Genomic DNA, 14,537 nt, shown 5'->3' with positions numbered 1-14,537 from the left:
AAATGCACTGTTCCTTGGGAGAGGTTATGCAGCCAGAATTTGAAGGATTGGAAAATGTAACACTGCTGATATTTTAGGGCTCCCTAATGTTCTCCTCTGTGGTAATCCCACTAATGCTCCCCAGACACTCCTAGGGAATTAGCTGCATCCCACTTCTTGTACTTAAGTAAGATGTGAATGGCCTGCAACTGCTCCTAGCCTCAGCCCTGCTGCCCTTGCTCCTGCCACAGTGCCTGGCCAGGCTCCTAGGACACTGCCCCATCCTCACTCTGCATCCAAGCTCCACAGGTAAAACAGAAACTGAGCATCTTACACAGGCTAATCTATTCTCAGGACAGCTGCAAGCAGGAAGCAGGCAGGAGAGACATGGCAAGCCCATTTGAACTTTATTTCATGCCCCTTTAATGGCACTGACTAAAAATCAGCCATTGAGCTCAGGAAGGACTGACATGCACCAGATGATAACATCTCCAGCAAGCAGGCTGAAAATTAAATCCTTTGAAAAAGGGCTCTCCTTGGCTAAACCATATATTCTTTTAAAATGTATTCTTAATTTGATATAGGGCTATTGAGGCCACATCTGCACTATAAAGAAAGGAAGCAATGCAATAAAGAAATCGATACCAGTTATCTCAGATGGAGATGTATAGCACTTGAATGCACTGCAGGACGGGAATGATGGACAGAGGGTGCTAGACCAGCCTGGCCTTTTGCTTTCTTTAAGAGCTTTCTCCCCAAAACCAAAGGGGAAAGGACTGCACTTTATTGCCACTAATCAAAACAGCCATTGAATCAGCAGAGAAATGGCCTGCAGGGGAAAAGATTGAGGCACATTCAGAAGGGAAAAAGGATAAGGATTTCAGGGATTGCACATCATTTGATGGGCAAAACCTGAGCCCTTCCAGCCTTACTGCTTCAGCATAACACCTGAAGGCTGTGTAAGATGATTTTGTTGGGTCAGTCTAAGGTGGAGGTGTCAGCTGGGTGCAATTGAGTGGACAATTGCTCAGCTACGAATGGCTGGTGTTAGTTTAGCTGAGGCTGAAGCACACCTCAGTTAAAAAGAAGAGGTAAGGCAAATAAGATAAATATGTCAAGGTAAATAGGTTGTTTAGAAACAGACAAGGCTTCATCCAAGGTCCTCTCTCTGACAAAGCAACTTCGTGAAGTTTTGATTTTCTCCCATACCACCCCTTTGCTTCAATCTGCAAACACTGTCTGCTCTGCCCCTTTGCCTGCATCCTAGTCAATGCCTTCTCAGGCTTTGGCAATGGTCTCCTGCTATGCTTGCCATGGTAACCATGCCACCAAAGTCTCTGAAATTACAAAGAGGAGGAGATGCTTTAACTGTTTAGCCCTGTATTATAGCTTCTTTCATCCATTTTAATTATTTTACCCCACCTAATCTATTAAAATCAGTACCACAGACACCGTCTGTCACAGTGTAAATTTCCCTGTATTCCCTCTTTCCTCCCAGATTCATAGAGAATGTGGATTTTTGAAGAGAGTCAAATCTCTACCTGTTTTCTCACATGCACATTTCCTTCCACGGGGATGTTGTAAGCACTCCGGATCAAATTCTTAGCAATAAAGTAATAATACACTGAAATTACAGACAGGGGAATAATATAAAATATAAGAAATGATGCCATTGAATGGATTTTGGGATGCAGCCCATCTGAATGAGGGTAAGGAGCACAGCTGATAAAGGTTTTATTAGTCCCTTTGTCATGGAAAGGGTGCAGATCTGAAAATACTGCTTCAGGGATGGCAAGCAACATGGATACAATCCAGATTATAGCAGCTCTCACACAAATCTTCATCAGTGCATGTGATGCTTGGATCTCCATTGGCCTTACTATAGCTTTATACCTAAAAAAAAAAACAAACAAAAAAAGGATATAGTTTATTTACTTCAACATTCAAACATAGTATTCCTGTTTTTCCCTTCTATTCAGAAATAAAACCACAAAATAATTCTTTACTTGTGACTGGATTTTTTTGTTTCAATATTTTCAATAGATTTCTCAATTTAAACCAGAGCCACCTGTCATCAGTTCATTCAGTTTCATGTGTATTGATTATGAGTTCATTTAATTTGTAATTGACCCAACAAAACACAGGGCTCCCTGTCATTAACATGTTAATTAATATTAATGACATTAATATGTGTCCAAACAGCATTAAGACAGGAAGTGCAATCATAGGCTTCTCTTCCAAAGTGTACAGCAGCTTACACCCCAGAACAGTGTTGAATGAAACTGGGCTGAGATTTTGACACACTTTTCAGGCTGTGAGTATAGCAGTCTCCTGCAAACCTTATTTTTTCTCAAGCTACAAAGAGCATGCTGCCTGCTTAATTGCTGTTTGGTGGTGCAGTTGGCAAGAGTTTTCCCTAACTCAATGCATTGAGGTAAAGTAGCCAGAAGTGCTAACTGAGTCTCTTGCAGAAAAAAAAATACCATTATTGCTTACTATTCTAGATACATAGAGACATTTTTTTTATTTGAAATTTTGTCTTTCATGATTTCAGCCTTTCAGAAAATTGTACTTTAGAATCCAAGAATATCAAATAATTAAATTTGTTTGAAATTGGTGTGTGTAATGAGAGGAATGGAAAACATCAGAGCTTAATATATGCTGGAGCCCTGCTCTGGCAGGATTTGAACTCCAAGCAAGCCACAATTCACATATGCATTTAAAGAACATAGTAGAAGAAAAAAAAAGATAATTAGGAAGGGGTATCTACAGGTTTCACAAATTGGCATGGAGGGTCATATTCTAGCAGTTACAAACTTGGATATTTCTTCCAGGATCTGCCTCCCTCTGCCCATGGTGCACTTTGCTCCCCTTGGTCGCTTTTCCCTGGGGACCGGTGTGTGCCTGGGTCCTGGAGGGTCCCAGCTCTCTTTGGCATGCAGGGTACATCCCATCAGCTCCTCGAGTCCATCTCTAAGCTTCTTCCAGCATCCTGGCTCCTTCAGGCAGCTGCAGTGGGCACTGGGGTGGGAGCAGGCAGTGAGCACAGCACCGTGCCCGAGCGTGGGCACACAGCAGGGCCCCCCATGCAGCAGCACCAACCAGGCTCTATGGGCACCCCTGAGTCCCCACCTGCTATAGCCTGCATTATCCTCAAGCTCAGCATTTGACAGAGGAGTCCATCAGTCCTGAACTGTTTTAGCTGGGTAATTGCTTTATTTGCAGGGAAAGCATGCATTCAGCTTCTGATTTTATGCAATATCCTGCTCAGCACACCCGGCTTTCCCTCCATGGTATCTACATATCTTGAATGGATTTTAAATACATACAAATATTTATTTGTATGTACAATCATATATACATAACTACATATATAGTTGCATACTTATTTTTATGATGACTGTATCTAGACATTTGCAGGTATTTCTTCATACAGGTATCTTGTGTAGAGGACTTTTCCTTTCATGTACTACAAACATCATGCTCAGTAGTTTGCTGTTTAAACACTTATTCTCCAAGCTCTGCAGCTCCCCTTTTTCTTCCAGCTGCAGTGGCCAGATAGTATTTTAAAGGCTTGCTTAACACCTCTTTAACTTTCACTCTGAAAATTGTAGATTAAGTGGTGTCATACCACAAAGCACAATCTTCCAGCACCAGATCATAAAGTCAGGCGAAGAACATCACAGATCTTAAACAAATATGATGCTCTGGCTATTGCAGTCATAAAACAGAAGTGCTAGGCAGATTACTAAAGGAGTGGTGTTGAAATAGCTCCATTTATAGTCTCATTGACCAGATATAGATTATTGACAGAAACATTAGCTCGCTGAAAGTTTTCAGTAAATCTTAAAGAAGAGAAATGCAAAAGAAAATTAATAATATATCAAGGTATTAGCAAATTTAGTTGATTCAAAGGTCTTTCTGCAGATGTTTACTGTGTGCTTATCAACATGACATGTTAGCATGATTATTTCAGGGGTTGTCTTACAAAACACAGCTGAGAGAAAATTTTCTAGTATTATGTTCCAGGAACATGTATAAGTTAAAGAATATAGAGAAACTGTTTAACTTTTATGAACATTAACAAAGTTGGAAGAGCCAGAAAATTACTCCATTTCAAGTTACTGGTGTATTTTAATCAGAGATGGCATATACAAACAATTTAATTTGGACAGAACATAATTACAAATGTCTAGGAAGCTGGCACTGACTACTAAGCATTTAGAATATTTTTAAAGCCTCCTACAGCCGATGTAAGAGAAGATATGAGAGAGGTTTTGCTTGCAAGGGGTTCAGTGTAGACCCAAAGGATGGGCGTGAAAGAACAGAAAGCTAAAACAGAGGAAACAAAACTAGAAAACAGATTTTGAAAATATAAGTTCTTAGGTGCAGAGCCACGGTAGGTACTTTCTTAATAGCCTGACAATCAAATAAAATTTATTTTGCTGACTATCTACATGACTTCCTTGATGGTAGGTTAATTCAAGCAGAAATCTCTAGTAATGTCTGTTAGTCTCCAAGTATTGATGTGTGTCTGATCAGTAGTGATCTGGTAGGAATCCCCATTTCCAGCTGTCTTGCTGATGTGTCAGTGGGTCTCTCCAGTTTGTGTTTCAGCACTCTGCTTTCCCATGCCAGCTCAGGCTCTGGACAGCAGCAGCAGGGGCTGCTCCTGAGGATGCTATACATGAGGAATTGGCCCTCCAGGCTGGTGCTTGGGCTGGGACACCACTGGATTTTCCTGTTGCTGGTGTTCAGGGTGTGAAAAAGCTGCACCTCCTGGTTGGCTTCTAAGTGGGGCTCAGAAATGCCTTCACACTTTTCCTTTTCCATTCTACTTTCTTGGCAGGGTCAAACCTGGGGTTTACAATTTATTTGACATTTCTCCATAACTTCATCCAGGTAGACTGGACTTGAGTAGCAGCTCATTCTGATTTTCAGTATGTGTATTTCCAGTTTGTATGTCAAATAATATTTCAAGTTTTCACAGCTTTGTCCTCTGCAATTTGTTTTTCAATGAGTTAGCCTGAGGCACGCAGCTTTCCCATATTTAACATCCAGCATGTGAATATTTCAATCCACTTTGAAGCAGACATTGATGAATATACCTATACACCTTAGAGGAGCCATGGCTCTCATGGAACTGAGCTTTCATGCATAATTTTTAGCCCAGGTCATAACATGGCCTCGGAGAATGTGAGTCCCATTGTACGCTTAACTCTCTGCAGCAGAGCTAGGCATGGACCTGGACTGATCACCTCTGCTGCTTGCACATTCAATCTCTAATTATTGATTAATTGTTTGAAATATATATATTCTTTTCAGCTAAACTCCTTTCCCTATCAGTTTTTAAAGAAGTTTTTTAAAAAGTTTAAAAACCAGAGGTATGATTCATGCACTGCAACAAAGCCCAAAACTCCAAAATATACCTGTGAAGACTCATTTGAATAAAAAAACACACATGAGTCAAGAACTCATGCCACTCATGCCACATGAGAATGACTAGGCTGCTGATCTGATTGGAAATATGAAAGAGATGCTGACATTACTACTGCTCAGTCTTTGAAGCTCTCTGTTCCCACTGGTGCAGCAGCAACCTGCCAGGTACACTGCAGCTGCCAAGGACCTCCCAGCCAGGATGGATGCCAGTCAGCTCCTTGTCTTGAAATCTCACTCAAAGAAGCCCTCAAAATAAATTACTCATGGGGCTATGCTAAGTGTGCTTAATGTAAGTGGAATTCATGAGGTACTGTGAGGATTCCCCTGCTAAGGAAATCCTCCCCACACCAGCCACAGTGACTCTGGTGCTGTTCCTGTTCTCCAGGGCAGTATCCAAGCCCCCAAGAGAAAGCTGGTGATTGTGTTGCTTCAACCCAGAACACCTGATCATTTTTTAACCTAATCCCAAAAATTCATTGTGGATTGGTAGGAATCCACAGAGCATGTGCATCTCCACTGAATCCTTGAAAACATCTTTTACACATCCCTTAGGATCTCTATTGTGCTCATTGAGTAATTGTTTCTCACAACTGAAACTACTGAAATTACCATGAACCACTAAAATGTGGCATACCCACATCTGTGGTGAATACTTTTCCCACTGAGGTTAGTATGCCAGAGGAACAGGAAAACTCTGTCATTGTCCGTGTTAATAATAATAATGTAACTAATGATAGCATCACCTAATGTACTCTAAAGCTTGGAGTGTGCAAACATTGGTTAATACCATGCACTTAGCCCCAAAGCTGCAGCTTCAAATATAAACACAGAAGTAGCTGCAGCATGAAAAAGACACTTACAGATAAATTGCCCACAGATACCAACCAAAATATGGCCTCAAATGGATGTCAGTGTTTCCTAGGTGTAGTTTCTCTGTTGGTTCAAAAATATTTTATCCATCTTTGTGCTCCTCAGCTGAGCCAAGAAAATACACGTCACCTGAAGCATAAACAGGCTTTGCCTTCAAAGCCATACTGCCTATATGTTTCTAAGCATAGAAGGGCTGCAGTTTTGCTCTCTGGGCAAGAAAGGACCTGATCCACAAAGACTGCAGCTTCAGTGCTTCCTTCATGGCTTTTTCCTGTCACCTTCATCCACTTACTTATGCCTGCTATAACAGCCAAAAAAATTAAATGAAAACAACTAAAGCATGGGAGGAAAATCAGATGTTTCCCTGGGATTTTAAATTAATTTAGCACCATATGGCTAAGTCTCTGGTTTGTTTTTTTATTTTCTTTAGGGAAGTAACTTTATACTGTGTGGAGAAGCTGGTGCTGTAGGCAGCCTCAGCTTGCTCTTGTCTTCCATGACTGCTTTGTATTAATGCCTTTCTCGCTTCCCTTATGACAGCAAGGAAAATTAATGTAGATGACCCAGGTGTGTAAGGAGAGAAAATGCCTGAAAAAGACTCTGCCACAGAGTGCTGCCCTTTTCTATCTCAGTCCTCCCAAGCATGCCCATCTTTCTACAGCTTAACATCACAATTGCTAGAAATATAAGAGGAGAAAAAAGCCTGCCCATCCTTCCTCCAGAGAAAAGGGACAGTGCCCCTCCAAAATGAATTTGCAGGAGTACTTAAATGTCAAGGAAAGTCTCCTCCAAGTAGTATCACCTGCTACTATACCCTACACCATTTATTAAAAAATGTCCTGTGCCCCACTCCTGAATTTGTTTAATGATTTAAAACCCAAGTGTATTAGAACCTGCTCAAACAAGATTTCAGAAGCCTTGCCCACCCTTGCTTCATTACTGATCCCAATGTTTAGACTGCATCGGGCTGGTGGAAAGATGTACATATTGCCACTTTCTTTCTCTCGCAAGTGAGAAATCCACTTACTAAGTTCTGGATCTCTTTGAACTGTGCTCTGTTTTGAGAAGTTGAACTAATTTGAAACTCAGACTTAAATAAAAAAGCAAGGATTGGCTGGACCAGACTGCTGTCTTACAGAAACAGTAATGTAAATTGCTGAGAAGTGAAAACACTGAGTTCCTCCCAGTTCTAGAAAATGAGCTCCTGAAATTGCCATGACTTCCTGTGGTAAGGATGGAAGAACTGCCTCTCAGTCAGCATGTCCCCCATACTTCTTCAGTTCCCACTTGTAACTGATACAGTGAGAAAAGTGCAATTTGCAGTTGCTCTGATCCCCAGTCATCTCTTCCCATTTGAGAGGTTAATGGCACATTGGTCTGGTCCTGGCCCGAGAACAGACTGAACAAAAATTCTTTCATTAAGATTTTGCAATTGAATTCTACAAACATCACATTAATGTTTTGACCACATAATATGAAAGATTGGCTCAATTATCATGCAAAAGAGCCTCAGGTAACAGAGAAAAATTGATGCCATGGAAAAACTACATAAATAAAGAAGATGGAGCCCTGTTGAGTGTGAAGCTCCACCTGGAAAGCAAGAAAAGAATCTTATTAAATATACCAAGAAATTTATGACAAATGCAATGCCACAAACTTTCTTTATTGTTTCCACCATAGATGTTATGAATATTTATAGCTCTGAAGACAATTCAGTAAATCCACAAAATTGCTAGACTGTCTAACCCATCAACACACTCCGACAACCTATTCTGGGTCTATGTGCTTTCTGCATACTTAGTTAAGATTATCATTATTATGCATGATTCTTGAGTGAACATCTGTTATTAAAATCTTTAGTAAATTGCATATGGGCACAAAGACATCTCTAATGGGCAAATCTTAAATACATTGGCAGGTACTGCCTACATTCTCTTATTATTAATTTAACATTTAAATAGAAAGAAAAGGGAGGCATTGATGAAAGTGGCACAGCTCTTACTTTTGAAGCATATGTTCAAAATTCAATCTGTATACCTGCATACTGCTATGTTATCCTGGAATAAAATAAGAACCTCAGTCTAGGAATGCCTAAATTCAGAATTGAGACAAAATGTTTTAGAGACCACTGAACTGTACTACATGCTGGTGAAGGAGATCTTAAACACTAATAATTTGATAGTGAATGTGCTATTCCTAATCATAACCATCAATAACCTAAAATATTTCAGAAATATACTATATGAAAAACAATGGATTAAAAGGTTACTTCAGGAAATAGCATGAGTTTCATGGACACCAGAAGAATCCCCTTTACACCCAGGGTAGTTATTCCCAGAAGGACTTCAGCTTCATGCCAGGCTAAAGATTTCAGTGGTACCAGCTTTATGGATCCTTGCAAACAGATGTGAGACCTGCTGTCTGAAGCAGGGCTGGGACTCATCCATTTACAGAACCACAGAATATGCTGAGTTGAAAGGGACTCACAAGGGTCATTGAATGCAACTCCTGGCCCTGCACAGGACACCCTAAGAGTCAGACCTTGTGCCTGAGAGCAATGTCCACATGCTTTTTGAACCCTGTCAGACTCAGTGCTGTGACTGCTTCCCTGGGGAGCCTGTTCCAGTGCCCAGCCTGGAAAAATCTTTTCCTGATATCCAACCTAAACCTCTCCTGACACAAGGTCAGGCCATTCCCTTGGGTCCTGCCACTGGTCACCACAGAGAAGAGATCAGGATCTGCCCCTTCTCTTCCCCTCATGAGGAAGTTGTAACTGAGATCTCCCCTCAGTCTCCTCTGGGTTGAACAGACCAAATGACCTTGCAGCTCCTTATATGGCTTCCCTTTGAGACCCTTCACCATCTGTGTTGCCCTCCTTTCTTTGCTCTGTAATAGTTTAGTATCTTTCCTTTATTGTGGTGCCCAGAACTGCTACCAGCACCTGAGGTGAGGCCACCCCAGTGCAGGGCACAGAGGGACAATCTCCCCTCCCTTGCCTGGCTGGCAATGCTGAGCCTGATGCCCCCCTGGACACGCTTTGGAAACATCCTTTAATTTCAAAACCGGCAAGCTCCCACGCAGCTGCCCAGCAGCAGCTAGGCACTGCAGACATTTCTGTGTGCTCAGTGCCTGCTCGAGCCATGTGGCACCAGAGCACACTGTGCCGTGGGGCTGCCCTGTGGCCACCACACTGCCTGGAGGCACTGCGAGAGCCGCTGCTGGCACGGGGCCACCAGGCACGTGAAGGAGCAAGCCCAGGGGTGCTCCCATCCAAGGCTTTGCTGTCTCAGCCCAAGTCTCCAGGGATGTCAGCAGCCTGGGAGTGGAAGATCTGCATGCCTGAGGATTGAACTGTGACCAGGGCAACTAAAGCTGCGGCCTCAGACATGGACTCCTCATTTCACTAGAGAATCTGAATTATTTCTGCTGGAAGCACCGCCTTTAGTGCTTTAAGACAGAATCACTGAGTAACCTCAGCAGGTGGCATAACTGCTGGATATCCCACAGAGCCAGTTATAGAAGAAATTCATTAGAGATTCTAAAAATGGCAGTTGCTCAACAGAAAAAGTCCTGCCTGTACAATAAATCAATATTGTACCTTGTTTTGACAGAGAAAGCAGAGCTTATCGTTGACCTAAAAATTAGCACTTCCATAAGCATAGCAGCTGTGGTGTGCTTATATTAATTTTGTGGAAATAGAATAAAAAGCTTTATATATTTAGAACCAATGCCAGGTTGGATGAGGCTTTGGGCAACCTGGTGTACTGGAAGGTGTTCCTGCCAACTTCTGAGGGGTTGGAAGTAGATGACCACTAAGGTCTCTTCCAACCCAAACCATTCTATGATTCTATGATTCTATGATTCTATGATTCTGTTAACTTTAGAGAGGCAGGTTTCCTGAAGTTAAAAGCAGTTTTCAAATCAACTGACTGAGAACACAATCTAAAGAGATATCACTAACTATATATTAGTCGCTGACTTCCAGCCTGCTCCCTGGTGTCTCCCTCCTTGCCATGAAAAAAGCACAGCAAAAAGCTGCCCTGGATAACAGAAAAGGAGGAGTCATGATAAAATCTCAAATAAGTAATTACAAAAATCAATATGCAACAGATGGGAAAAAAAGCAAAAGTAAATGACAGCAAGTATTGGAGTTTTAAAATGTTGGTGACTGATAAGGGAAGCTGAAAGAGCCAATAAATTACCAAAGGTCACTCTGCAACAGACAAATGTGCATTTTTAAATACAACAGAAATAAAAAAATCAGTAAGTCAGGCATACACATAAATAGTGAAGATATGAATAATGATGAGACAAAGTGAAAAGCAATAACCTGATAGTCAGCTTCAGGATCAAATGAGCAGGAGATCTGTGTGGTTCTATACTATGTGTGCAGTACTACAGATGTAGTAGAAACCTTGTGAGCTCTATTAAAGAATCTGTGAGCCAACATCTGCTAACACAAACTAATTTCACACCAGCAGGCCTGAATAATTTACACCTAGGAGTATTAAAGGAACCAGCTGAGGAACAACTGGTGCTAATTTTTTAAAAAATCTTGAAAAAATGGTGAATTTCCTCAGAAGTGGAGAACTATCTTCAAAGATGTGATGTTCAGAAAAGCTGGATGGCGTGACCAAGAAAAGTGCAAATATTTGTGCTGCCCATGGCCAGTTGCAGAGGGGGAGTAAGAGATAGGTTAATCCTACTAACAGGTGATAATTGATATGTCTGTCTTAATTTAACACATAGCAGATGTCAGCATTGTTTTATCTTGTCACAACATAATAGAGGATGTAAATAGGGTGTGGGCCATGATGCTGTACAGAGGAGCTGCAGCTTTCATGGGCACGTTGGCATGGGTGACCGTGCATGTAGATGTGCACATGTGTGAATCAGGGTACATGTGGTCCCCTCTCTCCTATGCATCAATCCCTGTCCCACTCCCACAGGAAAGGGTTAAAATTAGGACTCCTGGTCTCAGAAGGGGGGATTCTAGGTAGAGACCCTGAGCCCCATGCTTCCCTAGCAGTGCATCAAGCATGGTGGTAAAAAGCAGTGTGTGGAACCATTCGTAGCCTGGGTCCTTGGAACTTTCTCCAGCCTCAGTGTTATTTATTGTGCATATCACCTGCCTTGAGCAGGCTATAAAACCTTTTCTGGAAAAGTTTGCAGATGACACAGTGGCTAACCAGACTGAGAATGTTGTAGAGTCATTGGAGTAAATGGCCATAGTCTAAAATAAACCATTTTAACTCAGTTATGTGTAAAACAGTAAATACAGTAGCCAAATGAGCTGGAGATGCAAAAAAATTGATGCTCTGTTAAGGAAAGAGATAAAAGAAGACACTAGAGAGACTCTTCTGCATGTGACAAAATGAGATCTCTTGTGGGATTCTCATGGTGTCATGGCTTTAGTGTAATTCAATATAAAGCTGAGCCAGTTATATGATCCTTAAGTCCTTTCCATGGTTTCAGTAAACACAGGTGTCATAAGAGATCATCACCACAATATGAACCTTCAGCAGCATGTAGGGGCTGAACAATCGATTGCTATCCTTGACTGCCCTCATCATAGAGCCATAGAATAGCTTGGTTAGGAGGGGGCCTTTAAAGGATAAACAAGACCAACCCCCCCCCACACACACCCTGCAATAAACAAGGACATCTTTAATTAAGTCAGGCTGCTCAAGGACCCATCCAAGCTGGCCTTGAACACTTCGAGAAGTGGGGTATCCATCATTTCTCTGGGCAAGCTCCCTCCAGTGCCTTACAGTCCTTACAATAAAATATTTCTTCCTTATGTCTAACTTAAACCACTGTCTTTCAGTTTAAAACCAATTGCCCCTCATCCATTACAGGCCTTGGTAAAAAGTTCCTCTCTGTCTTTCTCATAAACCCATAAGCATTGAAAGGCTGCTATAAGATATCCCCAGAACCTTCTCTTCTCCAGACTGAATAACCCCAACTCTCTCAGCCTTTCAGGTTTGCTGTGAGTTAGGTTATTATGCAGTGGTTAGAGGTCAGACAAATTTCAATTTGAAACATGACCTGAGTTCTAAGAGGAGAGGGTAACAGAGTGGCAGACACACGAGAGGTGGCAGAGTGATTTATGCACCTTTAGTCTGAATATTCAGAAAGCAGCCTCATCTCACTGGAAAGATTTGTTTTAATCCAAATCCTGTGAGATACTCAGTAGCCTCTGTGCAGAGGTGTGGGCAAGAACTACTGCTGAGTTGATGGCTAATGTGGCATCTCCTACTCCTGCATCCACAACTCTGGTTCTCCCGGGACATTTGAACATTCATGTCTCAATCTCATGCTTCAGGGTTGCCTGAAGGTGTGAAGAAACATTTTTTTCTCTCAGGATGTCATGATACTGTTTTCTGTCCTGCCTTCCTAGAGAATGCAGAGACTGACTGTGGACAGAGGGCGAGTGAGGACAGGATGGGCAGAGCTGTGACAATGCTTCTCCCTTTGATGCTCCAGAGTTTTCTGCAATCCAATTAAACTGATCACTAGCCTGGCATAGGAGGGGAGTTTCTGCAAGGCATCTCCAGCTTTCTGCTTTTCTCTACAGCAGAGCACTTGGCCTGTGGCTGGGATAACTTCAGGTGCCTCAGTGCTGTGAAAGACCCATGGACTCTCCCTGTTTTCTGCCCCATGGCACAGGGATTTTGAAAGCCCTTGCTCTGCCTGAGATCCTATGCAGCAGACACTGTGTAGGGGATTTGCAGAGCCTACTATGGCCAGGAGATCATGGCCCATGGTGTCCTAGATTGTACAGGGTGAAGTGAGCACCTGGGTGTTAAACTGCTGAAAAACAAGGTGAGGGGACTCCATAGGAACTGTGGTGAAGTCTTTTTCCAAAATAAAGGAAAACAGGTTATTGTAAGGGTCGTCTCTGAGCAAAGGAGTTACTGGATGCTTCACAGCGTGGTTGTGCCTGCTTCTATTTTTTCAGCTCAGCTATCTCCTACTCTTCTCAGCCAGGCTCTTGTCCACATCTGAACATCAAATAGTAAGACATGAACTGATGGGTCCACCATAAGCTCATCTCCTTGCTTGAGTGATGGTGAAATCCCAGCCCACTGCTGGGACGCATAGTTTGCAAATTGTCTGCAGCCGGTTGCTCTCCTTAATAACAGTGTGTACAGCACCTCGTATATGAGACCATGACAACTGATTGGGGGTTTCAGGTTTTACTGAAATGTAAACAATAGGTAATCTGACTTTTCTTCCTTTGGATTGCTTAAATATTGACAGTCTCCAGCACATTAGCACTGACTCTAAACTCAGATTTCCGTACCAGTCCCACCGCTATAAATGGGAACTTTAATCTTCCAGGTTATAGAAGTGCATCTATTGTGTTTTGGCCATCTGCTCTGGTTAATGAAGATATTAAGAAAGTTTGTGCTGTTTATCAGTTGCTCTTGGTGCAAATGGATACAGGGGCTGAGGAAATGAGAGCTAAAACTAGGGGTGTAAAGAGTGTTTATATTATACTGACACAGTGTCCAGCAACCAGAATCTAAGACTCTTGTACATCAGTTGAAGAAGATAGGTATATATCACCCTGCATCCATCAGCACATGAAGGGCAGAAGCACAGACACTGTGTCAGTGGAAAGGGTGGAAATGGAGCTGCTGGTGCTTCAGTGTGAGGGAAGGCTTTGAGCTGGGCCCCAAAGTCCCTCCAGTTTTCTTCCCTGTGACTAGAATGCCCAGAATATATCTTAACTATTACAGACTTGTCACTTTACAACTGATGGTATTTTTTTAAAAAGTGTCATTATGTATATCAACTCAGGGAAATCTGGGTTGACTTTTCATAGCATTTTATTACAGTGGCATGCTTCCCTTAGTCCTCTAGTGGAGATATAAACCAGTGATTGTAAAGTAAAATAAATGAACTGGCACATAGATATTACACCTCCTGTAGTAATGTAGGCAATATTAATAGTAGGGTCTGGAGACATCTAAATCACAGAAGAGATGAGACCTCTAAACAAAGACTTCTGCAGGTTTAAAAGTGTTTGTAGAAATTCTGGATTTGTTTCTTTCCTTGCACTGCTGCTTTTTTTAGGAAGGTTGTTTGGAAGTTTTATTTCTTAGATAAACAAGCCATCATATGAGTTCAGAGGAACATCAAAATTTGTGTTTGTGGAGCAAACACAAGGGACCCAGCAAAGCTGGGAGCCCTGCAGCATTCCTGCATCCATTGCTGCACCCATGGCACTAAGGTCAACATTT

At 42.0% G+C, this 14,537-nt stretch overlaps 1 protein-coding gene across 1 annotated transcript in view; it reads right to left on the bottom strand.

The window, feature by feature from the left end:
• GRPR (gastrin releasing peptide receptor) overlaps positions 1-14,537 on the bottom strand; it is a 35,451-nt gene that overhangs the window by 15,615 nt on the left and 5,299 nt on the right. Inside the window, exon 2 of the mRNA XM_021532349.3 lies at positions 1,521-1,872. Coding sequence (XP_021388024.1) covers positions 1,521-1,872 — 352 coding nt within the window. The remainder of the gene's footprint in view (positions 1-1,520; positions 1,873-14,537) is intronic.

The sequence above is a fragment of the Lonchura striata genome, chromosome 1, assembly GCF_050655825.1.
Source record: "Lonchura striata isolate lonStrDom1 chromosome 1, ASM5065582v1, whole genome shotgun sequence".
NCBI lineage: Eukaryota > Metazoa > Chordata > Aves > Passeriformes > Estrildidae > Lonchura > Lonchura striata.
This window is presented reverse-complemented; position numbering and strand designations above follow the sequence as displayed.